The following is a 26,489-nucleotide window of genomic DNA, read 5'->3' as shown; positions in this document are numbered from 1 at the left end:
TCCCCTAATACCCCTGGTTAACAGAATCTGTCAATCCCAGATTTACTATTAACAATTAACCCAGCATCAACTGCCGTTTGTGGAAGAGAGTTCCAAACTCCTAGTAGTGTAGATGTGTATTCTAAGTTCACTCATGAATTGCCTGATTCTGATGTTCAGCCTTTGTCCCTTAGTCCTAGATTCCCTATTCAGCAAAAATAATTTCGCTCTATCTATTGCAGCTACAATGCATCTCCCCTTCCTTTAAGTAGTGCTCGCCACTCATGATATCGGGCCCCCTGCTGATGCATGCAGCCAACGAACAGCGCAGGGAGCACTGGCTGCTCGCAACAATCATTTAAAAGAGCAGGCAGAATTAACTTTACATCATCATTTTCAGGGGTTGTCCAATTTAACCCCCCTGGCACTCAAATGTGTTCTTTCCACATAAAACAGTATAAATCCAACCTAGCTGATTACCACCGTATCGCTCTCCTCCCAATCATTAGTAAGGTGATGGAAGGAGTTCATCAATAATGTTATCAGGGAACATCTACCCACTGATGTGAAACAAGCGGAGGCAGTTACATCAAAAGAAAGATACACAGATTTTATTTTTATTTTTGTCTCTGTAAGTATCACCATGGTAGAGTGACTAGTTTATTTAAAGAAATGCTGAGTTTAGTATGGATGTTTCTAAGACAACTTTTCCTTTTGTTTTGATGCTAGATTGGTGATAAGTTTCGATCACGCTCACTGAGGTTCCCCGGACTGATTTCAGGTTGCACTATGGATTGGTTCAGTCACTGGCCCAGAGAGGCTCTGGTTGCTGTCTCGAACCATTTCCTTTCTGGTTTTTACATTGCTTGCTCAGACGAGGTCAAAAAAGAACTGGTGGCGACAATGGGTACCTTTCATGACAAGGTCTATCAAACGTGCGAGGACTATTTTCAGAGGTATGTTCTGATTAGGGGACCGATTAATTTATTGATGACAGTTAAAAACAATTAATATCAAGATGAGTCAACTTGATTAATCCAATTGTTCCTATTTTAGCAAATGATGAAATCTGCCAAGGATTTACAAATATGTTATCACAAGGGTATATGTTATTATTGGTAGCATCCACATCTTTTGCAAAGACAATTGTAAAATTCTCCTTTTGTATCTCAGCCATTCCCTTGGCCTCCACAAGAATTTTTCCTTTTTGGTCCAAAATCAGCCCCATCCTTTATTTGACGATTCTTCTACTCTTTATATGTTTATAAAATATTTTAATGTTCCCTTTATGTTTTCCGCTAATCATTTCTCATACACTCTCTTTGTCACTTTATTGCCTTTTCAAATTCTCCTCTGCATTTTCTGGATTCTGATTCATTCTTCACTGTATTTTGGGCCTGACACTTACCATAAGCATTCTTTTTATTTCATTTTCATTTCAATTCCTTTAGCCATCCAAGAAGCTATAGCTTTGGATGCTCTTCTTTTCTCTCATAAAAATATGTTTAGTATGTATGCAAACTATCCCCTACGCGAAGGCCTTCGATTGCTCATTTATTATATTATCTGATAATCTTTGTTTACAATCCACCTGGGCCAGATCCCTTTTCAACTCACTGAAATAATCCCTATCCCAGTTGAGTATCCACCTTTGATCATTCCTTAGCACTAACTACTCTAAACCTAATAATAGAAAATGCTGGAGATACTCAGCTAGTCAGGCAGCATCTGTAGAGAGAGAAACAGAGTTAATAGCCCTGAAATTGCGGCCTCACCGGGTCCATACCCTTTTACGATCTGTCAAAGGTCTTCCGCATCTTCGGGAGAAGGGTATCTGCGCAGGTGAGATTGGGCTATTTGCCCATCTCTTGCCCAGCGAATGACCTTCAAACTCTTGCGCCTGGTAAGAGCAGGCACATAGCCTACTTTTACCAGCGTAAGAGTTTCACAGCATATAAAAAACATATCAAAATAAAATTTAAAAACACATTTTTATGTTAAAAACTCTGTCCATTAAGGTAAGTTTATTTTAAACTCTAATTACACAAAAAAATCCAAAAAATATTTATTTTTTCTCAAACATTTATTAACTTTAATTTAAATTAATATTAAATATGTGAGTTTTTTTTATTTTTTATTATGTGTTTGGACGTTTGGGAGGGCTTTCTAATTCATAATAATGAGAACCCCTACTTACGGAGTTCCCATTATTAAGAATGAGAATACTGTACCTTCATTGGCTGTCCAATGCCACATGATTCCAGCTTCTCCTTTCGCATCTGGAAGACATGAACGCGCTGCGAAGAGCGGGAAGGGAAGGCCTCAGGCCGGGATCACCAGTGTGTGGAGGAGCAACAGGTAGATGCGGTTCTTTCTTCTTATTTACAGGCGAACGCCCGCAGGAAGACCAGAACCGGGATTCCAGGCCCAATGTTTCAGGGTGATGGCCTTTTGTCAGAACTGTTCTGATTAAAGGCCATTGACCTGAAACGTTCGACAGAATTTTCATTCCTCCGTGCATGCGGGATCGGAGGCAGATCAAGAGTAAAAGCAGAAATAAATTGGAGCGGGTCGAGAACCCGCCGTCATCCCGCCTCCTCGCACCTTTAACTCAGGCATGGTTGCCAGCGTGGCAGCGACCTGAACGACAGAGGCGGGTGACCAAATTTAGATCATTATCAGCTTGTTGTCAGACCCTTAACCGTCTTTTTAACCAGACGTTTTGAATTTCACTGTATGACCACGGGAATCATGCAACTTGGGAACCACGTTTTTCAAGCTGAGGTGGAAGTTCAGTGGTCATTAATCAAAATCATTATTGCAGAGCATGGAAAGCACAATAAATACTGATACCTGACACCTATTTACTTTCCCAATGGAAATGCTGTTGCTGAGTGTATTTTCAGCACAAATTTAGGTCTATGGGGCTAGAAATTGTGTAGCGCCTCATTTGGGGTGATAACGCTTGGAGGAGCGCAAAGGTATCGCTGGGCGAAAAAGATTTGCAGCTGACGGGAACTTCCGCTTTAGCGCTCCAAGAGGGAAGTGGAGCACTATATCAAGTGCTATCACTTCCCTTAGAGCACTAAAGGGAGCGAGAGGGCCGGTATCAGCAGAGCGTTGAGCAATGTTCAGTGCAGTGCTGCCAAGGTTTCTTCCCTCGCTGAAAGGGAAGGGCCAATGCTGGGGAGAATGAGTTTTTCTGCTGTCTATGTTGGGCACGGCACCTGCACTACGTGCATAGCAGTACCAAGTACGCTAAGAGAGTGCAGGGCTCAGCCATTGTACCGGCAAAGGAAACCGAGAGGCACCAGAATGGGGACATAAATAAATGTTGCCCTGCATGACCACCATTGCCTTTAGTTAGAGCTCCCCAAGTGGCCAGCCGAGGTGACAACACCTCCTGCAGCTGCTGTTGTTGACGCCTGGTGATGCTGAGGGGCAGGAGCAAATATTACATCCAAGGCAGTAATGGGGTGCTACGGAATGGATGACATCACGATCTCCAGGGTGCAATAGAGCAAGGTGGTAAGTGTTAGCACCAGCGCAAAACCGCCAGCGAGGTTCACGGGCATCAGTGATTTTGCCGCTCATGGTCGGTAACCCCTTAGCACCCCATTACTGCCCCCCGCAGGCACTAATGGGAGGCGCAAACCAGGTCAATTTCTTCCTCCGAGAGTTTGCAAGTCTTTTCTACAAATTCGGAAACCACTGGCACCTCATTGCTACTACCATTACACATCATCATCGGCAATCCCTTGGAATCGAGGAAAACTTGCTTCCACTCTTAACATGACTTCTTAGGTGGCTGTACAGTCTAATATGAGAACCACAGTCTCTGTCACAGGTGCGGCAGATAGTCGTTGAGGGAAAGAGTGGGTGGGACTGGTTTGCCGCACGCTCTTTCTGCTGCCTGTGCTTGATTTCTGCATGCTCTCGACGATGAGACTCGAGTTGCTCAGCGTCCTCCCGCATGTGATTCCTCCACTTAGGGCGGATTTTGGCCAGGGTCTCCCAGGTGTAAGTGGGGATGTTGCACTTTATCAGGGAGGCTTTGAGGCTGTCCTTGTAACGTTTCTGCTACCCATCTTTGACTTGTTTGCCGTGAAGGAGTTCCAAGTAGAGTGCTTGCTTTGGGAGTCTCGTGTCTGGCATGCGAACTATGTGGCCTGCCCAGCGGAGCTGATCAAGTGTAGTCAGTGCTTCGATGCTGGGGATGTTGGCCTGGTCGAGGACGTTAATGTCGATGCGTCAGTCCTCCCAGGGGATTTGTAGGATCTTCTGGAGACATCGTTGGTGGTATTTCTCCAGCGACTTGAGGTGTCTACTGTACATGATCCACGTCTCTGAGCCATACAGGAGGGCTATTACTATGACACCATTGACTGATTGCTCTCTGACCTCCACTTCACATGCCATCTATTACATCAGCATGGGTGCTGTTTATACTGTATCGCCTTGGTCCTCAGAATCAGATCACAATAGCCCCAACATCAGCAGCAGGCACACCAGCAGCAGCAGCAACAACAACATCACCAGACTTCTCCACAACAACCTGATACACCACAGGACAGAGGGCATCAGTGCAGGACAGCACTATGCCAGAGGCGATACCCCCAAAACAGAGTATACAGGCAGAGGATAAGCTTCCTCAAAATGACTGAACAGTAATTCCAATGGAGGCTCAGGTTATCGTGCTAGGCCATTGCAGACATTAGCAGCTGGCTGGAGCAAGACCTGAAGCCCAGAGGACCTGGTGGACACCCCTTACCAGTGGCTATCAAAATAACCAGTTCCCTCAACTTCTTTGCATCAGGCCCTATCTCGAGATTTGGAGCAGACATTTGCAGCGTCTTGCAGTCATTGATGCATCAAACAGGTCAGCCAATTACATCAACGTTACCACTGATGACACCAGTGTAACTTAGTGGGCGCTGACCTTTGTAACTCTGGCTGACTCCCACAGGTGCAGGGTGTCATTGACTGCATACACATGGCCATCAGGGCACCCCTTTATAACACAGGAGTGTTTGTGAACCACAAAGGCTTCCACTCCCTCAATGTACAACTCATCTACAATCATAGAAAAATCATCGTGCATGTGTGCCCCAAATTCCCCGGAAGCTGTCATGAGTCCTTCGTCCTGCGCCAGTCCACCCTCCCTTAGCTCTTCACACCTCCAAACTGACTTTCCAGCTGGCTGCTTGGAGACAGGAAATTGTTTCAGGGCAATTGATGGGATTGAAGGCCGATAAATCCCCAGGGCCTGATAGTCTGCATCCCAGAGTACTTAAGGAAGTGGCCCGAGAAATAGATAATGCATTGGTGGTCATTTTCCAACATTCTATAGACTCTGGTTCAGTTCCAATGGATTGGTGAGTAGCTAATGTAACCCCACAAAGGAGGGAGAGAGAAAACAGGGAATTATAGACCGGTTAGCCTGACATCAGTAGTGAGGAAAATGTTGGAATCAATTATTAATGATGTAATAGCAGCGCATTTGGAAAGCAGTGACAGGATCGGTCCAAGTTAGCATGGATTTATGAAAGGGAAATCATGCTTGACAAATCTTCTAACATTTTTTGAGGATGTAACTAGTAGAGTGGACAAGGGAGAACCAGTGGTTGTGGTGTATTTGGACTTTCAAAAGGCTTTTGACAAGGTCCCACACAAGAGATTAATGTGCAATCTCTTGCACATTATTGGTATTGGGAGTAATGCATTGATGTGGATGGAGAACTGATTGGTAGACAGGAAGCAAAGAGTAGGAATAAATGGGTTCTTTTCAGAATGGCAGGCAGTGTCGAGTGGGGTACCACAAGGTTCAGTGCTGGGACCCCAGCTATTTACAATATACATGAATGATTTAGACAAAGGAATTGAATGTAATATCTCCAAGTTGTCAGATGACACTAAACTGGGTGACAGTGTGAGCTGTGAGGAGAATGCTAAGAGGCTGCAGGGTGACTTGGACAGGTTAGATGAGTGAGTAAATGCATGGCAGATGCAGTATAATGTCGATAAATGTGAGGTTATCCACTTTGGTGGTAAAAACAGGAAGGCACAATTTTATCTGAATGGTGACAGATTAGGAAAAGTGGAAGTGCAACGAGACCTGGGTGTCATGGTACATCAGTCATTGAAAGTTGGCATGCAGGTACAGCAGGTGGTGAAGAAGGCAAATGGCATGTTGGCCTTCATAGCGAGGGGATTTGCGTAAAAGAGCAGGGAGGTCTTACTGCAGTTGTTCATGGCCTTGGTGAGGCCACACCTTGAATATTGTGTACAGTTTTGGTCTCCTAATCTGAGGAAGGACATTCTTGCTATTGAGGGAGTGCAGCGAAGGTTCACCAGACTGATTCTAGGGATGGCAGGACTGACATATGAAGAACGACTAGATCGACTAGGCTTATATTCACTGGAATTTAGAAGAATGAGAGGGGATCTCATAGAAACATATAAAATTCTGACGGGATTGGACAGTTTAGATGCAGGAAGAATGTTCCCGATGTTGGGGAAGTCCAGAATCGGATCACAGTCTAAGGATAAGGGGTAAGCCATTTAGGACCGAGATGAGGAGAAACTTCTTCACTCAGAGAATTGTGAACCTATGGAATTCTCTAACACAGAAAGTTGTTGAGGCCAGTTCGTAGATATATTCAAAAGGGAGTTAGATGTGGCCCTTACAGCTGAAAGGATCAAGGGGCACGGAGAGAAAGCAGGAAAGGGGTACTGAGGTGAATGATCAGTCATGATCATATTGAATGGTGGTGCAGGCTGGAAGGCCGAATGGCCTACTCCTGCACCTATTTTCTATGTTTCTATGTCAGAATGCAGCTGAGTAGAGCTGGGAGTATCCTGCGCCCTACGGCGAAGAGTCTCCACTGCTATCACTGTCTCCGCTGTCTGCTCTTGCTCACTTGTGATTTATGAGACAGCAGGTGACAAGACTACTGTACCTCACGTAGGACCCACCGAGGTGTGTGGATCTGCGCTGGTGCTGGGTGTACCCTCAGAAGCCTAAGGCTCCTCGAAGGAGTAATCTTCCTCTTGTGCCTTGTCAGGGGTGGGGGGCTCTTGATGGACCTGTGGGACAGCAAAGTGCTTATTTAGAAATGTCACATCAAGAATGGGTAACAATATCATAATGCACATGATGAACATTCACTGGCTGCTGACATCAGTCTCCATATGAGTGACTGCTGTATGCCATGTGGCTGTATGAGATGTCATTCTGTCACCAGGCTGCGGAGATGTCCCCCTTCTCCGTCTCCCACCTCCAGCTGCTCTGCAGAGATGTCCAGAGTGCCCTCCTCTGCTGGAATCAACGTGGCCAATGATTGAGGGGCACCTCCGGTTCTCCATCTCTTATTGTGGGCTATCTTCTCCTGCAAGGAGGGAACAGAGAGATGTTTGAGTGAGAGAGATGTTTGAGTGAGAGTGATGGAATGAGTGTAAGGAATGGATGAGTTACATATGTAGAGGGTGACTATGAGGGAATGGGATGCCATTGCCAAGTGGCCTCCTTTTGTAGTGTTAGTTGGTATGATTGCATTAGGATGAGGGGTGGTTAATCAGATGGGGATGTGAATATGTAGATAGAGAGAGGGGGATGAGTGGACGTGCAAGATATTTTGGTGTGAGTAATGATGTGCAGGAGTAGGGTTGGAAAGGCAGAGTGAAGGGGATGTGATGATAGGCACAGCAGGATGAAGTTGAGTGTGGCTTTGCACTCACCTTTCCTGATCTAAAGAAATAATTGGAGCTCTTCTTGCACTGCACCCAGGTCTTCCTTATGTCCCTGCTGTTTACCTCCTCTATCTCCAGCCAGTCTCTTTTGGTCTCCTGGGGAGGTCTCTTGCACCCATCAGAAGGGAAGAAGACCTCTCTGCGTTCTCTGACTCCCTCCACAAGCATATAAGAACATAAGAAATAGGAACAGGAGTAGGCCATACAGCTCCTTGAGCCTGCTCCGCCATTCAATAAGATAATGGCTGATCTGATCATGGACTCAGCTCCACTTCCCTGCCCGCTCCCCATAACCCCTCATCCCCTTATCGTTTAAGAAACTGTCTATTCCTGTCTTAAATTTATTCCATGTCCCAGCTTCCACAGCTCTCTGAGGCAGCGGATTCCACAGATTTACAACCCTCCGAGAGAAAAAATGTCTCCTCATCTCTACTTTAAATGGGCGTCCCCTTATTCTAAGATCATGCCCTCTAGTTCTAGTCTCCCCCATCAGTGGAAACATCCTCTCTGCATGAGGATGAGTGTGACGGGTGGCTAGTGAGATGGGGATGTGATAATATAGATAGAGAGTGATGGGTGGAGGTGCAAGGTAAGTCGGTGTGAGTAAGGATGTGCAGGAGTAGGGTAGGGAACGCAGAGTGATGGGGATGTGATGAGAGGCACAACAGAATGAGATTGAGTTTGACTTTGTAGTAATGTTTCGTGATCGACTGCGATAATTGAAACATTTGCGGCACTGCACCCAGGTTCTCCTGACCCATCCCTGCTTGTGCCCTCCTCTGCAATGCACAACCAGGTTGTGTTGATCTCCTAGGGAGGTCTCTTCCACTCATGGGAAGGGAGAGAAACTACCCATGTGCTGTGACGCCCTCCATAAGTATAAGGAGGGAGTCATGGGAGAGCTTGGGTGTAGCTCTGCATCTCTCGGCAGTGCTTGGCAATGTTTGCAGCACCTCAAAACTGTAGAAAACTGACAGTACAAATACCAAAAGAAAGTTGGCTGTGATCTCTTTAAGGAAACCGGCTGATGATGCATCATCAAATGACATCATCAGCTTCCTCTAATTGGCCGGGAAATGCTCTGGATGGTTTTAATAAGCCCAATCAGGGGAAATTCATTTCAGAGTCTGGGATGGAGACAGCAGCGGGGTCAGGACCCACCAACAACATCACCCACTGCTGAGGTTCATAAAATCCAGCCCTAAGTGATCAACGCTTGGAATAGACATCCAGAGTGAAGGAACTCAAAACACTGGAATCATTAATGAAATTACTAGATAAAGCAATGAAGTGATTGTAGCATTGTTCTGGATACAACAACAGCTTGAATTTTTATAGCACCTTTAACATAGCGAAACATCCCAAGGTGCTTCACAGGAGTGTTATGAAATGATGGGGAGAAAATTGCGGTCGCAGGCTTCCTGTGGGCGAACGCCTCCGACCGAAACATTTTTTACGAAAATATCTGATGGTCCCGGAGGAACGTAGGATTGCGCTCTGAGGCCTTGTTTAGCAGTCCAGTGTACGGGAACATGTCTTCCAGGATCGTATGCGTATCCTGGGATCATTGGGGCCTGGAGCACCACTCTCAATATTCTCATTGATAGTAATGGGAGCTCCGAACTAAAGTCAAAGAAAACACAAACATAAATAAAAAGTACACTTCACTTTTTTTAAATGAATTGAAATTGCATTAAATTAAATGTTTTAGAGAAAAATTATTTTTTTTGAAATTTTTTTAATAATGTTTTAATACTGCTAAAAATAAACTTACCTTCATAGACAGGGTTTTTAATATCAAAATAAGTAGTAACATTTAATTTTTCTATGTTTTAAAACTCTTACACTGGTAAAAGTAGACTATATGTCTGCTTATACAAGGTGTAAGTGTTTGAAGGACATTTGCTATGCAAGTGTTGGGCAAATAACCCAAATCTCCGACGCGAATGTCCTTGTCCCGGGGATGCGTTGGAACTGTCAAAAGAAATTTTGACAGATTACAAAAGCCGGTTCTCGGCGCATGCGCATTGCGTGCCGAGAACCGGCATTTGCGAAGCCTCTTCAGGTGCATCGTACACGTGAATCGCGCACACACCAGGAGAGGCCGCAACTTTCAGGCCAATAAATTTGACACCGAGCCACATAAGAAATTAGCGCAAGTGACCAAAGGCTTGATCAAAGATGTAGCTTTTAAGGAACATCTTGATGGAGGAAAGATAGGTAGAGAGGCAGAGAGGTTTAGGCAGGGAATTCCAGAGCTTGGGGCCTAAGTAACAGAAGGTATGGTCACCAATGGTTGAGCAATTATAATCAGGGATGCTCAAGAGGGCAGAATTAGAGGAGCGCAGACATCACGGGGGGTTGTCGGGCTGGAGAAGATTACAGATATAGGGAGGGGCAAGGCCATGGAGGGATTTGAAAACAAGAATGAGAATTTTGAAATCAAGGCATAGCTTAACCGGGAGCTAATGTAGGTTAGGTTAACGAGCACAGGGGTAATGGGTGAGCGGGACTTCGTGCGAGTTTAGGACACGGGCAGCTGAGTTTTGGATCACCTCTAGTTTACGTAGAGTAGAATGTAGGAGGCCAGCCAGGATTGCGCTGGAATGGTCAAGTCTAGACTAAACAAGGACATTGGATGAGAGCTTCAGCAGCGGATGAACTGAGGCAAGGGCGGAGACAGGCAATATTACGGAGGTGTAAATAGGCGGTCTTCGTTATGCTGCGGATATATGGTTGAAAGCTTATTTCATGGTCAAATATGACACCAAGGTTGCGAACAGTGTGATTCAGCCTCAGACAGAAGTTAGGGAGAGGGTTTTCAGTCAGTGGCTAAGGAACGGAGTTTGTGGCGGGGACAGAAAACAATGGCTTTGGTCTTCCCAATATTCAATTGGTGAAAATTACTGCTCATCCAGAACTGGATGTCAGCCAAGCAGTCTGACAATTTAGAGACTGTGGAGGGATTGAGAGAAGTTGTAGTGAATCAGAGCTGGGTGTCATCAGCGTACATTTGAAAACTGATGCTGTATTTTTGGATGATGTTGCGAAGGCGCAACATGTAGATGAGAAATAGGAGGGGGCCAAGGATAGATCCTTGGGGGACAACAGAGGGAATGATGCGGGAGCGGAAGAGAAGCTGTTGCAGGTGATTCTCTGGCTACGATTAGATAGATAAGAATGGAACCAGGCGAGTGCAGTCCCACCCAACTGGACGATGGTGGAGAGGTGTTGGAGAAGGATGGAGTGGTCAACCGTGTCAACCATGTCAAAGGCTGCAACAAGTCAAGAAGACAAGTCAAGACAAGACAATTCACTAAATATATTGAAAAAGGAGTTCGATGAAGTCCTTACTACTAGGGGGATCAAGGGGTATGGCGAGAAAGCAGGAATGGGGTACTGAAGTTACATGTTCAGCCATGAACTCATTGAATGGCGGTGCAGGCTAGAAGGGCCGAATGGCCTACTCCTGCACCTATTTTCTATGTTTCTATGTTTCTAAGGATGAAGAGGGATAGTTTACCTTTGTCACAGTCACAAAGGATGTCATTTGTGAGTTTGAATGGGGCTGTTTTGGTACTGTGGCAGGCGCGGAAACCTGATTGGAGGGATTCAAAAATGGAATTGCAAGAAAGATGGGCACGGATTTGAGAGGTGACAACACATTCAAGGACTTTTCAGAAGAAAGGAAGGTTAGAGATGGGACGGTAGTTTGCAAAGGCAGAGGGGTCGAGGGTTTTTTTTGAGGAGAGTGGTGATGATGGCAGATTTGAGGGAGAGGGGACAGTACCTGAGGAGAAAGAACTGTTAACAATGTCAGCTAACATGGGAATCAGTAAAGGAATTTGGGTGTTCAGCAGTTTGGTGGGAATAGGGTCAAGGGAGCAGGAAGTGGGTCTTGTGGACAGGATGAGCTCGGAAAGGTCATGAGAGTAGATTAGAGAAACTGGAGAAAGATGTGAGGCCAGGGCTAGGCAGGAGGGATCCTTAGAGAAGTTTGGCTCGGTGGGCTTGGGGAAGGAAGGGAAGAGGCGGAGGCGGCCGAACGCATGATCTCAATCTTAGAGACAAAGCCGTCCATGAGCTCCTCACACTTATTGCCAGAGAGAAGGGTGGAGACTGGGGAGAGGGGTTTAAAAGATGGTTAACAGTGGAGAACAGAAGCCAGGGTTTATCTTTACATTCCAGAATGATTCTGGAATAGTGAGCAATTTTGGCAGACAAGAGAGCACCCAATAATGCTTTATGTGGTCCAGCTAGAACTGGCGGTGAATGTTTAAACCAGTTGTCCACCATATCCATTCAAGTCTTCTCCCTTGTACTTAAAGGAGCAAAGATCAGGGCTGTACCCAGGGGGATGACCAGGGTGAGGGAGAGTCATTGTTTTAGCAGGGACTAAGGCATCAAAGATGGTGGTGAGGGTGTGATTGAGCAGATCAGTAGCTGCAGAAATATCATGGTGAATGGAGGGCCAAAGGCTGGACAGTTAGATGTTCATAAGTGCAGTTGTAAGAGTGTCAGGAGAGAGTTTTTTCCAGGGGCAGACACAGAAGGAGGTAGGGTTGCGGGAGGCAGTGTGGAAGAGGGATGTGGATGGAGAGCGATGCGAGGAAGTGGTCAGAGATGGCCTTATCCGCGATTGACACTAAGGGAGTAGCGAGACCACGAGGGATGGCAAGGTTGAGGGGGCAGCCCTGAATATGTGTTGTGGAGTTTACATGGAGGGAGAAATTAAGGGAGGACAGGAGGCTAATGAACTCAGAGGAGAGAGAGCATGATGAATTGAGATGGAGTTGAAATCACCGAGGATCAGAAGTCGTTCGGTGCAGATGCAGAGGGAGGAAAGTAGTGAAGAAATATCGGTAATAACATTTTTATGGTACTTGGGTGGGCGATAGTGAATGAAAATTTTAAATGAGAGGTGAGGGGATGGAATAAGATGAGGTGCTCAAGGGAGGAGGAAGTGCTATAGGATTAGGGGGACAGACCAAGTTGTGATTCCCTGATGAGAGCCATTATCCGGTCTGTGCGGTGTGGAAGCTATAGCCAGGCTTCATTTAAGGCTAAGGTGTCATCGCCCCTTAATCTAGTTTCTGTCAGGGCCTTGATGCCGATGTCATTATCCACGATACGGTCATGGATGGCAAGGGCCTTCTTCGCAAGTGAAATGACATCCTGGAGAGAGATGCGGAGAGGGTCGGTAATGGCTGCCCCTCTGCCAGTTTCTACAGGGTCAGCGCTGGGGGAGTGGGGTGAGTTAGATGGGAAGGAGATTGGCAAGATTAGCCCCAAGTGGGCACGCTTGTCGGGAAGGTCAGTGAGAGAGTAGGATGGAACAGTTGGTGATGCTCCTAAGGAGGCATCGACGAGTACCTCAGTGGACCATTCGTAGCCTGCCAAGAGAGGCACAGGGGGCAGTTGTAGGCTTATCTAGGATGCATTAAGCCTGGGACGGCGGCAGAAGAGTTTGAAAGTCGAAGAGTAATGAAGGATTGGGGTAGGGATTTGGGAGGGTGGAGTACCCAAGAGAGGAGAGATGAAAGGAGGTATGACAACAGGGGCCCGAAATTCAGTACCGCTGGAAAGCTGGTGCCCCCCCCCATCTTTTTGTGGCCATTAGCGCCGAAATTTTTTCATGGCTGGGCCATCCCACATTCAGCTCCAAAAGTGAACAAATGGCTTCCAGCCCTAATGAACCCTCCAAAGTAGATTTTTCAGCGGTGTGGCAGTCTTAATTTGAGCATTATCACCACTGAGAAATTCAGCATGCAGGTAAAGGCCAGGGTTTGCAGCAAGGCCCTGAGAGGGGAAGCATGTTGGAAGGATGGTTGGTGTAAGAGGTGCAAGGAGAGCCAACAGGTTCACTGATATGGAGCTGGAGACACTGATGGACGATGTAGAGGACAGAAGAAGAATACTGTTTCCTGACGTGGGGAGACCTGGCAGACTGCCAGTACATAATGCATGGAAGATGATTGCAGGGGAGGTATCAGGCACCTCCATATATGTGAGGATACATCAGTCTGCACCCTGCCCTTCCAGGGTGGCAATGGGTCAACGCCTCCTAGCTCTGGGGCGATGGGAATCTTCCTCCTGCACTTCCTCCTCCTCCTCCTGCGCCGCCTCCAACTGCGCCACCTCCTCCTCCTCCTCCTCCTGCACCTCCTCCTCCTCCTGCACGTCCTCCTCCTCCTGCACGTCCTCCTCCTCCTCAGGTGGTACTGCTGGCTTGACTTCCAGCGGCTGTCCCCTCATGATGACCAGGTTGTGCAGCATGCAACAGACCACGACTATTATGGAGAACCATTGAGGAGAGTACTGCAAGATGCCACCAGAGAGGTCTAGGCACTGGAACCTCTGCTTAAGGATGCCTATGCACTTCTTGATGATACACCTGGTGGCACAATGAGCGTCATTGTACGCATGCTCTGGCACTGTCCTGAGGTTCCGCAGTGGAGTGAGCAACCAAGTGGACAGGGGATATCCCTTGTCCCCAAGCAGCCAACCGCATTCCTTATTCAGGCCGGTGAAGACAGCAGGCACACTGGTCTGGAGCAGAATGAATGAATCATGGCTGCTGCCTCCCTTGCCCGCTGCTTGTCTGCATGATGCTGACGGTGACGTCTTCTCCTTAATGCCGCCCGGCTTCTGAGCAGGTGTACCAGGTGTTGTCCTCCCAACACTCCTCCCAACCTCAGGGTGACCCCTGCCAAGCAGGTCTCTGCAGCCCACAGGAATCCACTAAAGAGTCAGGCCTGAAAGTTGTACAAAATTATGTGCAAACCTCTGAGCAGCACTCGGCAGGTTGAATGGAGCCAAAACAATTAATAAAATCATTAAAGGATAAATACAGTGGATACTGTAATCTTAAATAAAATCACTAATAATTAATAAAACTATTAAAAGATAAATACAGTGGATACTGTAATCTTAAATAAAATCACTAATAATTAATAAAACTATTAAAAGATAAATATAGTGGATGCTGTAATCTGAAATAAAATTAGTAAAATGAATAAAACTATTCCCCTACCAAAGGGCCCCAATCGTGGCAACACTCCAGCGGTGTCCCATTCAAGCACTGACTCGAATACCTTGCAGGGGCACTGCTGGGAAAAGGCTTACCATTGTGCAGCTGAAAATCCCAGTCCTGGTGGCTTTTCTGCAGCCCACACGCTGCAGAGCTCTCCGCTGGAAAGTCTCCTTTACCGCGGCTTCACCGCGCTGTTTCCGGTGGAAGTGCACACCGCTCAAATCCTCCCCGAGCTGACTATTGTTCGGGGAGGGAAAATCATCCGACCGCGGCAGCCCATCGATTTTATCAGTCGGTCGCCCAAACTCCGCGGTAGCTGTCCTTTCGGGGACCGTGAATTTTGGCCCCAGGAGAGAATGGTCAGGGAGGGATAAAGAGAAAAGGAAAGTGGACAAAAAAGTGGAAAAGTATTGAATGGCTCGGGTCCGGAGCAGCAGCTAAAGTGCACACAAAAATGTGTACGGGAAAAGTTCAGGTCTCATAGGCTTGTTTAAATGTAGTAGTTAACAGGATACAATAGTAAGGAGACCAGGGTCAAAGTCAGAGGTCCCATGGAAGGACAATTCCGAACATGAAGAGGATGGGCCAGCATGGAGCAGGCGAGAGAAATCCAGAAGTTATTTGAAGTGTAGAAAGTTCGAGGATGTGCTGCAGGAAGGAGAGTTGCTAGCGGTGCAGAAAGATGATGGCGACGTTGACACAAGTTTAAAGATCGTGATATATGTCGTAAGGCCACAGCTAATGGCCAGCAAAGTTGAAAACCAGTTCAGCAGAGACACAGCCGCAGTTAAAAGGAAAAATAAACTTTAGCAGAAGAAATAGAGAAACAGCAGATAGTCAGTCGCATGGTAAAATCCAGTGCAGTCCAGTGCAGAAACATAGCTGTGTAATCGAGTGTAGTTCAAAGCAGTAATGCAGTTGAGTGATGACATCTGCGCCAACCCCTTTGCGCCCCGCGGGGGAAATGACCCCATGAGATGCAAGGCTGGAGGTATTAGCGCCGCTGCTGCCAGCTTTTCTGTGTCGGCTGACTTTTCCATCCTCCCTGGTGTCCCGGGGGTGCCACTAAGGCGGCTGCAGAGTTTGCTGCAGCCCTGCCTTTTAAAAAAAAAGGGAGGGACACTGTGACATGTCAGCGTGACGCGCCGCATCTACATCACACTGATGTGCTGAGCACGGCACTGAGCATCACGTCCCACGAATGCCCCGTTACCAGCACACAACATTTTTTGGCTCGAAGAACCCAATTCCGCAACATTTAACAGCCCATCTCGCCAGGCGCTAAATTTTCTTTTAATTCGAACTGTGGGTCCAAAATCAGGTGTGGGGCAATCTCGCCCCCCAAGTTTCCTCAGAGACCGAGCCGTTGCAACACTCTGTGAGACAAAGAACAAAGACACGCCGTGCAATGGGCAGTGGACTCTGCAGGCTTTGAACTTTTCACTTTTATCTTTAAACTTGCAGGTTGAACTTGTAGTTTGGGCTGAAATGTCTTCACTATCAGACGTAGGAAAACTTAAGCAGTGGAAGAAATGAGATTTGGGGAAGAAAGGTAAAGGATGGCCAGGGATGGCGATGGATACAGTTGAGCAGGTCAGAAAGGAGCTTCTACCCAGTGAGACACTCTCCTCTACCTCAATCTCAGACACATGTTAAGATGGGCTGAATGGGGTATCTCATCCATAAGTATCTTGTGCAAATGGAAAAAAAAAACCATGGGCTGATAATCGCAGAAGGAGAAAGTAACACAGGATTCCTGTTCCTCCTTGGACTAAAGGGGTCCTGAGGGAAGAGTGACCATAATATGATAGAATTTGATGGAGTTTGAAAGTGATTAGTTAAGCTCGAAACTAGGTTCTTAAATCTAAACAAAGCAAACGATGTAGGTATGAGGGGCGAGTTGGCTAAGGTAGTTTAGGGAACAACCTAAACTAGTGCTGTTGGGGAGGAGTTAAACTAATATGGCAGGGGGATGGGAACAAATGCAGGGAGACAGAGGGAAACAAAAAGGAGTCAAAAGCAAAAGACAGAAAGGAGATGAGTAAAAGTGGAGGGCAGAGAAACCCAAGGCAAAAAACAAAAAGGGCCACTGAATATAAAGGGGCTGCAGGAGGGGTCAAAACTAAAAATCATGGTTTAAAAACTAGTATTAAAACACTCTACCTAAACGCACGCAGCATTCGAAATAAAGTAAATGAGTTGACGGCACAAATCATTACAAATAGGTATGATTTGGTGGCCATTACAGAAATGTGGTTGCAGGGTGGCCAAGACTGGGAATTAAACATACAGTGGTATCTGATGATTCGGAAAGATAGACAAGAAGGGAAAGGAGTTGGGGTTGCTCTGTTAATAAAGGATGATATCAGGGCAGTTGTGAGAGACGATATTGGCTCTAATGAACAAAATGTTGAATCATTGTGAGTGGAGATTAGAGATAGTAAGGGGAAAAAGTCACTGGTGGGCGTCGTTGATAGGCCCCCAAATAATAACTTCACGGTGGGGCGGGCAATAATCAAGGGAATAATGGAGGCATGTGAAAAAGGAACGGCAGTAATCATGGAGGATTTTAACCTACATATCGATTGGTCAAATCGTACGGGGTAGCCTGGAGGAGGAATTCATAGAATGCATACGGGATTGTTTCTTAGAACAGTATGTTACAGAACCTACAAGGGAGCAAGCTATCTTAGATCTGGTCCTGTGTAATGAGACAGGAAAAATAAACGATCTCCTAGTAAAAGATCCTCTCGGAATAAGTGATCACAGTATGGTTGAATTTGTAATATAGATTGAGGGTGAGGAAGTAGTGTCTCAAACGAGCGTACGATGCTTAAACAAAGGGGACTACAGTGGGATGAGGGCAGAGTTGGCTAAAGTAGACTGGAAACACAGACTAAACGGTGGCGCAATTGAGGAACAGTGGAGGACTTTTAAGGAGCTCTTTCATAGTGCTCAACAAAAATATATTCCAGTGAAAAAGAAGGGCGGTAAGAGAAGGGATAACCAGCCATGGATAACGAAGGAAATAAAGGAGAGTATCAAATTACAAAACAAAGTGTATAAGGTGGCCAAGGTTAGTGGGAAAATAGAAGATTGGAAAAAGTTTAAACGACAGCAAAGAATGACTAAGAAAGCAATAAAGAAAGGAAAGATAGATTACGAAGGTAAACTTGCGCAAAACATAAAAACGGATAGTAAAAGCTTTTACAGATATATAAAACGGAAAAGAGTGACTAAAGTAAATGTTGGTCCCTTAGAAGATGAGAAGGGGGATTTAATAATGGGAAATGTGGAAATGGCAGAGACCTTAAACAAGTATTTTGCTTCGGTCTTCACAGTGGAAGACACAAAAACCATGCCAAAAATTGCTGGTCACAGGAATGTGGGAAGGGAGGACCTTGAGACAATCACTATCACTAGGGGGGGTAGTGCTGGACAGGCTAATGAGACTCAAGGTAGACAAGTCCCCTGGTCTTGATGAAATGCATCCCAGGGTATTAAAAGAGATGGCGGAAGTTATAGCAGTTATAGCAGATGCATTCGTTATAATCTACCAAAATTCTCTGGATTCTGGGAGTCAGGGGAAATGTATTAGCATGGATCGAGAATTGGCTGGCGAACAGAAAGCAGAGAGTCGGGATAAATGGGTCCTTTTCGGGTTGGAAATCGGTGGTTAGTGGTGTGCCACAGGGATCGGTGCTGGGACCACAACTGTTTACAATATACATAGATGAGCTGGAAGAGGGGACAGAGTGTAGTGTAACAAAATTTGCAGATGGCACAAAGATTAGTGGGAAAGCGGGTTGTGTAGAGGACACAGAGAGGCTGCAAAGGATTTGGATAGGTTAAGCGAATGGGCTAAGGTTTGGCAGATGGAATACAATGTCGGAAAGTGTGAGGTCATCCACCTTGGGAAAAAAAACAGGAAAAGGGAGTATTATTTGAATGGGGAGAAATTACAACATGCTGAGGTGCAGAGGGACCTGGGGGTCCTTGTGCATGAAACTCTTTTTGGAGTTTATCTGCAAAACAAAAAACATTAAACCGTGCCACCCGACCTGGATGACACACCAGACATTTACAAGGCCCTTTTTTTTCTTTTTTTTTTTGTGTTTTTCTTTTTTTTTGGGCACTAAAATCACATTTTTTCCCCAGTGCCTCCTATAAAAGGGAAGGGGGACACAAAAAGCACCGGCAATTAAAACAATTTAAACTTTAAAACGTAAAATCAAATTAAAATTTGGTTGCCGGGCGTGATGATGCACACCAGTCCCTCCGGTGCCCACCTCTCGCGGAAGGCCGCGAGCGTACTGGTGGACACTGCGTGCTCCATCTCCAAGGACACCCTGGACCGGATGTAAGAGCGGAAGAGAGGCAGGCAGTCAGGTTGAACGACCCCCTCGACCGCCCGCTGCCTGGACCGGCTGATGGCACCCTTGGCCGTGCCCAGGAGCAGTCCTACGAGGAGGCCTTCAGACCTACCCGCTCCCCTCCGCACAGGGTGCCCAAAGATCAGGAGAGTGGGACTGAAGTGCAGCCAGAATTTCAGGAGCAGCCCCTTCATATAATGGAACAGGGGCTGCAACCTCGTGCATTCAATAAAAACATGGAACACGGACTCCTCCAGACCGCAGAAATTGCAGGCGGCCTGGGAGTCCGTGAACCAGCTTAAAAATTTATTGCACGGCACTGCTCCGTGCACCACCCTCCAGGCCAAGTCCCCAATGAATAGTGGGAGGACCCCTGCGTAGAGTGCCCTCCATCGGGGACCCCCGCCTCCTCCGGACGGCAGGATATTACGCCATGGCGTGTCCGGACAGCAGGCGAGGATGGCAAAGTTGAGAGTGTGCAGGAGCAGCCCGTACAGGAAACCCCTCCGCGCGGAACTGAAGGGCACGGAGGGGATTTCCTCGAGGCGGCTCAAGTTGTGAGGCGCCGGCCCCCGAGGGAGGTTCCGGGGTTTGCCGCCAATGAGGAATTCCGTCCGGACGGGGGTCAGTTCGGACGGGATCTCCCCACGTGCTTGAGCCTCCTCGATGCACCTAACAGAGTCAGGGCCCAAAGCTGTTTTTAGCGACTCGATGGCTTCGGCCACGTGGCGGACGTCGGCTGAATTTAGGCGCCGCGCCAGCGTGCCTGGCGCCATCCAGCCCGCTCCTCCGCCATCGAGCAGGTCCCTGACCCTGGTCACCTCACCAGCCACAGACCTCTCTTCCGACCGCCACATAAAACCTCGGTCGTGGAGGTACGGATTCCCGAGCAGCGGCTCCTGCAGGACAGCCGCCACTCCAGCCGGCGGAGAGCTGCGCTTGGTGGAGACTTTGTTCTCCTTGTGCATGAATCCCAAAAAGTTAGTTTGCAGGTGCAGCAGGTAATCAGGAAGGCAAATGGAATGTTGGCCTTCATTGCGAGAGGGATGGAGTACAAACGCAGGGAGGTCCTACTGCAACTGTACAGGATATTGGTAAGGCCGCACCTGGAGTACTGCGTGCAGTTTTGGTCACCTTACTTAAAGAAGGATATACTGGCTTTGGAAGGGGTACAGAGACGATTCACTCGGCTGATTCCGGAGATGAGGGGGTTACCTTATGATGATAGATTGAGTAGACTGGGTCTTTACTCATTAGAGTTCAGAAGGATGAGGGGTGATCTTATAGAAACATTTAAAATCTTGACAGGGATAGACAAGATAGAGGCAGAGAGGTTGTTTCCACTGGTGGGGGAGACTAGAACTAGGGGGCATAACCTCAAAATACGGGGAAGCCAATTTAAAACCGAGTTGAGAAGGAATTTCTTCTCCCAGAGGGTTGTGAATCTGTGGAATTCTCTGCCCAATGAAGCAGTTGAGGCTAGCTCATTGAATGTATTCAAGTCACAGATCGATAGATTTTTAACCAATAAGGGAATTAAGGGTTACGGGGAGCGGGCGGGTAAGTGGAGCTGTGTCCACGGCCAGATCAGCCATGATCTTATTGAATGGCTGAGCAGGCTCGAGGGGCTAGATGGCCTACTCCTGTTCCTAATTCTTATGTTCTTATGTACCAACAGATTGGAAAGCAGCTAATGTAATACCTCTGTTTAAAAAAGGGGGCAGACAAAAGGCAGGTAACTATAGGCCGGTTAGTTTAACATCTGTGGTGGGGAAAATGCTTGAAACTATCATTAAGGAAGAAATAGCGGGACATCTAGATAGGAATAGTGCAATCAAGCAGACGCAGCATGGATTCATGAAGGGGAAATCATGTTTAACTAATTTACTGGAATTCTTTGAGGATATAACGAGCATGGTGGATAGAGGTGTATCGATGGATGTGGTGTATTTAGATTTTCAAAAGGCATTCAATAAGGTGCCACACAAAAGGTTACTGCAGAAGATGAAGGTTCGCGGAGTCAGAGGAAATGTATTAGCATGGATAGAGAATTGGCTGGCTAACAGAAAGCAGAGAGTCAGGATAAATGGGTCCTTTTCGGGTTGGAAATCGGTGGTTAGTGGTGTGCCACAGGGATCGGTGCTGGGACCACAACTGTTTACAATATACATGGATGACCTGGAAAAGGGGACAGAGTGTAGTGTAACAAAATTTGCAGATGACACAAAGATTAGTGGGAAAGTGGGTTGTGTAGAGGACATAGAGAGGCTGCAAAGAGATTTAGATCGGTTAAGCAGAAGAGCTAAGGTTTGGCAGATGGAATACAATGTCAGAAAGTGTGAGGTCATCCACTTTGGGAAAAAAAACAGTAAAAGGGAATATTATTTGAATGGGGAGAAATTACAACATGCATGAAACTCTTTTTGGAGTTTATCTGCAAAACAAAAAACATTAAACCGTGCCACCCGACCTGGGTGACACACCAAACATTTACAAGGCCCTTTTTTTTTCTCCTTTTTTTGTTTTTTTTTGTATTTTTCTTTTTTTTTTTTTTTTTGGGGCACTAAAATCACAATTTTTCCCCAGTGCCCCCTATAGTTTGCAGGTGCAGCAGATAATCAGGAAGGCGAATGGAATGTTGGCCTTCATTGCGAGAGGGATGGAGTACAAAAGCGGGGAGATCCTTCTGCAACTGTATAGGGTATTAGTGAGGCCGCACCTGGAGTACTGCGTGCAGTTTTGGTCACCTTACTTAAGGAAGGATATACTAGCTTTGGAGGGGGTACAGAGACGATTCACTCGGCTGATTCCGGAGATGAGGGGGTTACCTTATGATGATAGATTGAGTAGACTGGGTCTTTACTCATTGGAGTTCAGAAGGATGAGGGGTGATCTTATCGAAACATTTAAAATCATGAAAGGGATAGACAAGATAGAGACAGAGAGGTTGTTTCCACTGGTCGGGGAGACTAGAACTCGGGGGCACAGCCTCAAAATACGGGGGAGCCAATTTAAAACCGAGTTGAGAAGAAATTTCTTCTCCCAGAGGGTTGTGAATCTGTGGAATTCTCTGCCCAAGGAAGCAGTTGAGGCTAGCTCATTGAATGTATTCAAATCACAGATAGATAGATTTTTGACCAATAAGGGCATTAAGAGTTACGGGGAGCGGGCGAGTAAGTGGAGCTGAGTCCATGGCCAGATCAGCCATGATCTTGTTGAATAGCGGAGCAGGCTCGAGGGGCTAGATGGCCTACTCCTGTTCCTAATTCTTATGTTCTTATAACATTAAAAGGTAGGATGGTAGACAATCAATGGCTCGCATTTAAAGAATGAATACATCATTCACAACAAATACTCATTCCTTTAAGGCACAAAAATACCACAGGAAAAGTGGTCCAATCGTGGCTAACAAGAGAATTTAAAGATAGTTCGATCAAAGGAAGAGACTTATAATGTTGCCAAAAAGAGCAGTAAGCCGAAGGTTGAGAGGATTTTAGATTTCAGCAAAGGAGGACCGAGAAATTGATAAGGAAAGAAAAAACAAATGTGAGAGTAAATTAGCAAGAGACATAAAGACAGAGTGTAAACATTTCTATAGGTATGTAACTAGGAAGAGATTAGTGAAAGTAAAAACGAGCCCATTTGAGGCAGAGACAGGAGAAATTATAAAGGACAATAAGGAAATGACAGCGACATTGAACAAATACATTGTACCTGTCTTCACGGTAGAAGACACAAAAAAGATTCTGGAAATAGTGGGAAACCAAGGGTCTGGAGAGAATGAGGAACTTAAAGAAATCAGTATGTAAAGACATAGGGGGAGTAATTCGGCTGCTTTTCGCCTCCCATTAGCGCCTGCAGGAGCGGTGCGTGGAGAATTCAGCGACACCTGCGAACTTCCCTGGCGACTATGCGCTTGCGCTAACACTTACTGTCTCGGTCTCCAGCACCCCATAGATCATGACATCATCAAGTGCGCAGCACCCGCTTCCTGCCCCGGATGTGAAATTTGCTATTTCCTCCTGCTGCATCGCCAGGTGTTAATATTGGCAGCAAGAGGAGGTGTTGCCACATCGGCTCGCTGCATGGGAAGCAATAATTCAAGACAGTGGTGTTCAGGTAGACCAAATGCTATTTTTTGCACCAGTTTGGAGGCCTGCTGACATATTTCAAGCCTCTCTGCTGCGCGATATCCAAGCCCTTCACTCTCTGAAAGTGATTGGGGCTGTAATGGCTGTCGTGCAGGTCCCCTGGCCACACTGAACTGACTGCAAAACTGTTGCAAACCATCACTGGCCCTTCCCTTTAAGCAAGGGAAGGAGCCTCTGATGCCGGTACCACTGCTTTGAACATTTTTCAGCGCTCTGCCACTACCGCCATTCTTACAAACTTTAGCACCCTAACAGAAATGTTTAGCGCTTGATTTAGTGCTCCACTTCCCTCATGAAACACTGAAGCTGAATTTCCTAGGAGCAAAAAAGGATTATTGCCTGGCAATAGTTTATCGGAGATTTCAAAAGTTATCGCCCCAAATGGGCCCAACTGAATTTCTTGCCCATAGTACTGGAAAATTTAATGGGACGAAGTAGTGACAAATCCCCTGGACCTGACAATCTGCATCCCAGGATTATAAAAGAGGTAGCTGCAGAGATAGTGGGTGCACGGGTATTAATCTTCCAGAATTCCCTATATTCTCGAACAGTCCCCAAGGATAACAGAGCTAGCCCCGCTATTTAAGAAAGGAGGAAGCCTGACATAGGTAGTAGGCAAAATGTCAGAATCTATTAGGGACTGGGTAACAGGGCACCGAGAAAATTGTAATATGATTAGGCAGAGTCAACATGGTTTTTTGAAAAGAAAGTCGTATTTAACAAATCTGTTAGAGTTTTTTGAAGATGTAACTCGTAGGATTGATAATGAGGAAACAGTGGATGTAGTACATTTGGATTTTCAAAAAGTAGTCGATAAGGTGCCAAACAAGAGGTTATTCCACAAAATTAGGACTCATGGGATTGGGGGTAGAATATTACCATGGATTGAGGATTGTTTCATGGAGAGAAAACAGAAGGTAGGAATAAACGGGATATTTTCGAGTAGGCAAGCTTGCGGGGTACCGCAAGGATCAGAGCTTGGGCCTCAGCTATTCACAATCTATATTAGTGACTTAGGTGAAGGGTCTAAGTGTAACATATCCAAGTTTGCTGATGATAAAAATTTAGGTGGGAAAGTAAGTTGTGAGGAAGATGCAAAGAGGCTGCAGAGAGATATTGACAGGCTGACTAGTGGGCAAGAACATGGCAAATGGAATACAATGTGGAAAAATGTGAAGTTATCCATTTTGGTAGGAAAAACAAAAAAGCAGAATATTTTTTGAATGGTGAGAGACTGGGAAATGTTTGCGTTCAGAGGGACCTGGGTTCCTTGGATATGAATCACAAAAAGTTAACATGCAGGTACAGCAAGCAATTAGTAACAAATTAGATGAGCTGTCGGCACAAATAGTTACAAATGGGTGTGATCTGGTAGCCATAACAGAGACGTGGTTGCAAGGTGACCAAGACTGGGAACTAAACATTCAGGAGTATTTGACAATTCGGAAGGACAGACAGAAAGGAAAAGGAGGTGGGGTAGCTCTGTTGATAAAGGATGGAATCATTGCAATAGTGAGAAACGATATTAGCTCAAATAATTAGGATGTTACATAAGAACATAAGAAATAGGAACAGGAGTAGGCCATACGGCCACTCGAGCCTGCTCCGCCATTGAATAAGATCATGGCTGATCTGATCATGGACTCAGCTCCACTTCCTCACCCGCTCCCCATAACCCCTTATCCCCTTATTCAATGTCCCAGCTTCCACAGTTCTCTGAGGCAGCGAATTCCATAGATTTACAACCCTCTGAGAGAAGAAATTTATTCTCATCTCTGTTTTAAATGGGCGGCCCCTTATTCTAAGATCGTGCCCTCTAGTTCTAGTCTCCCCCAAGAGTGGAAACATCCTCTCTACATCCACCTTGTCAAACCCCCTCACAATCTTATGCATTTCGATAAGATCACCTCTCATTCTTCTGAATCCCAATGAGTAGAGGCCCAACCCACTCAACCTTTCCTCATAAGTCAACCTCCTCATCCCCGGAATCAACCTAGTGAACCTTCTCTGAACTGCCTCCAAAGCAAGTATATCCTTTCGTAAATATGGAAACCAAAACTGCACGCAGTATTCCAGGTGTGGCCTCACCAATACCTTGTATAGCTGCAGTAAGACTTCCATACTTTTATACTCCATCCCCTTTGCAATAAAGGCCATGATACCATTGGCCTTCCTGATCACTTACTGTACCTGCATACTATCCTTTTGTGTTTCATGCACAAGTACCCCCAGGTCCTGCAGTACTGCAGCACAATTGAAACAGTTTGACTGGAGATAAGGGGAAAACATCACTGGTGTGTGTAGCCTATAGACACCCTAACAGTAGCAACTCTGTTGGTCGGAGTATAAACCAAGAAATAGTTGGGGCCTGTAAAAAGGGAACAGCAATAATCATGGGTGACAAATCAAATTGGCCAGGGTAGCCTTGAAGAAGAGGTCATAGAGTGCATAAGGGACGGGTTCCTTGAGCAGTATGTATCGGCATTCCGTGTGGCAGCCCCAACTTGCAAGTATCATCAGCAGGTTGGGGCCTTCAAAGGAACGTACCACTTCAAGGTACAGCGTGTGCTGGAGAGCGACTGGATTGGATGTCACCCAGGTCCAGGTTGCTGATTGGAGCATGGGCAGGTACAGCAGAGGCGGCAAGGTTGGGGTGCAGGAGCAGCAAGTGATCGTGGTGCAGCATGATCGGGGCCCAGGAGAGGCGTGAGTTTGGGGCCCAGAAGAGGCAAGTGCCCAGGGGCAGCACAGGCCAGCCCACACAGCGATATGTGTACACACTAGGGTCCATGCAGCAGAGCTGGTCTCCAATCGTCTTGGTTAATTCTTGCCACTGGACCAACACCTAGCTCTGTCAAGCCTGTGTGGTGGCTGGTGTGCAAAGACATCTTCCACCCTTCAGCATGTAGTTCGAGATCTGGAATATTAGGTCCTTCATTGAAACACCGGCGAACTCATTCCTTTTTGGCATGGAAGCAAGTCATCCTCGATACGAGGGACTGTCTATGATGTAACGGAACCAATCAGGGGCCAGGCTATCTTAGATCTGGTCCTGTGTAATGAGACAGGATTAATAAACAATCTCCTAGTACAGAATCCCTTTGGAATGAGTGATCAAAGCATGATTGAATTTCAAATTCAGATGGAGGGTGAGAAAGTTGGATCTCATACCAGCGTACTAAGCTTAAATATAGGAGACTACAA

At 46.3% G+C, this 26,489-nt stretch overlaps 1 protein-coding gene across 2 annotated transcripts in view; it reads left to right on the top strand.

Moving 5' to 3' along the window:
* Positions 1–26,489, top strand: part of LOC139267485 (dynein axonemal heavy chain 8-like) — a 2,569,686-nt gene that overhangs the window by 2,175,014 nt on the left and 368,183 nt on the right. For both annotated transcript variants that reach the window (XM_070885867.1, XM_070885866.1), the window contains one exon: positions 709–935. In XM_070885867.1, coding sequence (XP_070741968.1) covers positions 709–935 — 227 coding nt within the window. The remainder of the gene's footprint in view (positions 1–708; positions 936–26,489) is intronic.

Source organism: Pristiophorus japonicus, chromosome 7, assembly GCF_044704955.1.
Source record: "Pristiophorus japonicus isolate sPriJap1 chromosome 7, sPriJap1.hap1, whole genome shotgun sequence".
NCBI lineage: Eukaryota > Metazoa > Chordata > Chondrichthyes > Pristiophoridae > Pristiophorus > Pristiophorus japonicus.
This window is presented reverse-complemented; position numbering and strand designations above follow the sequence as displayed.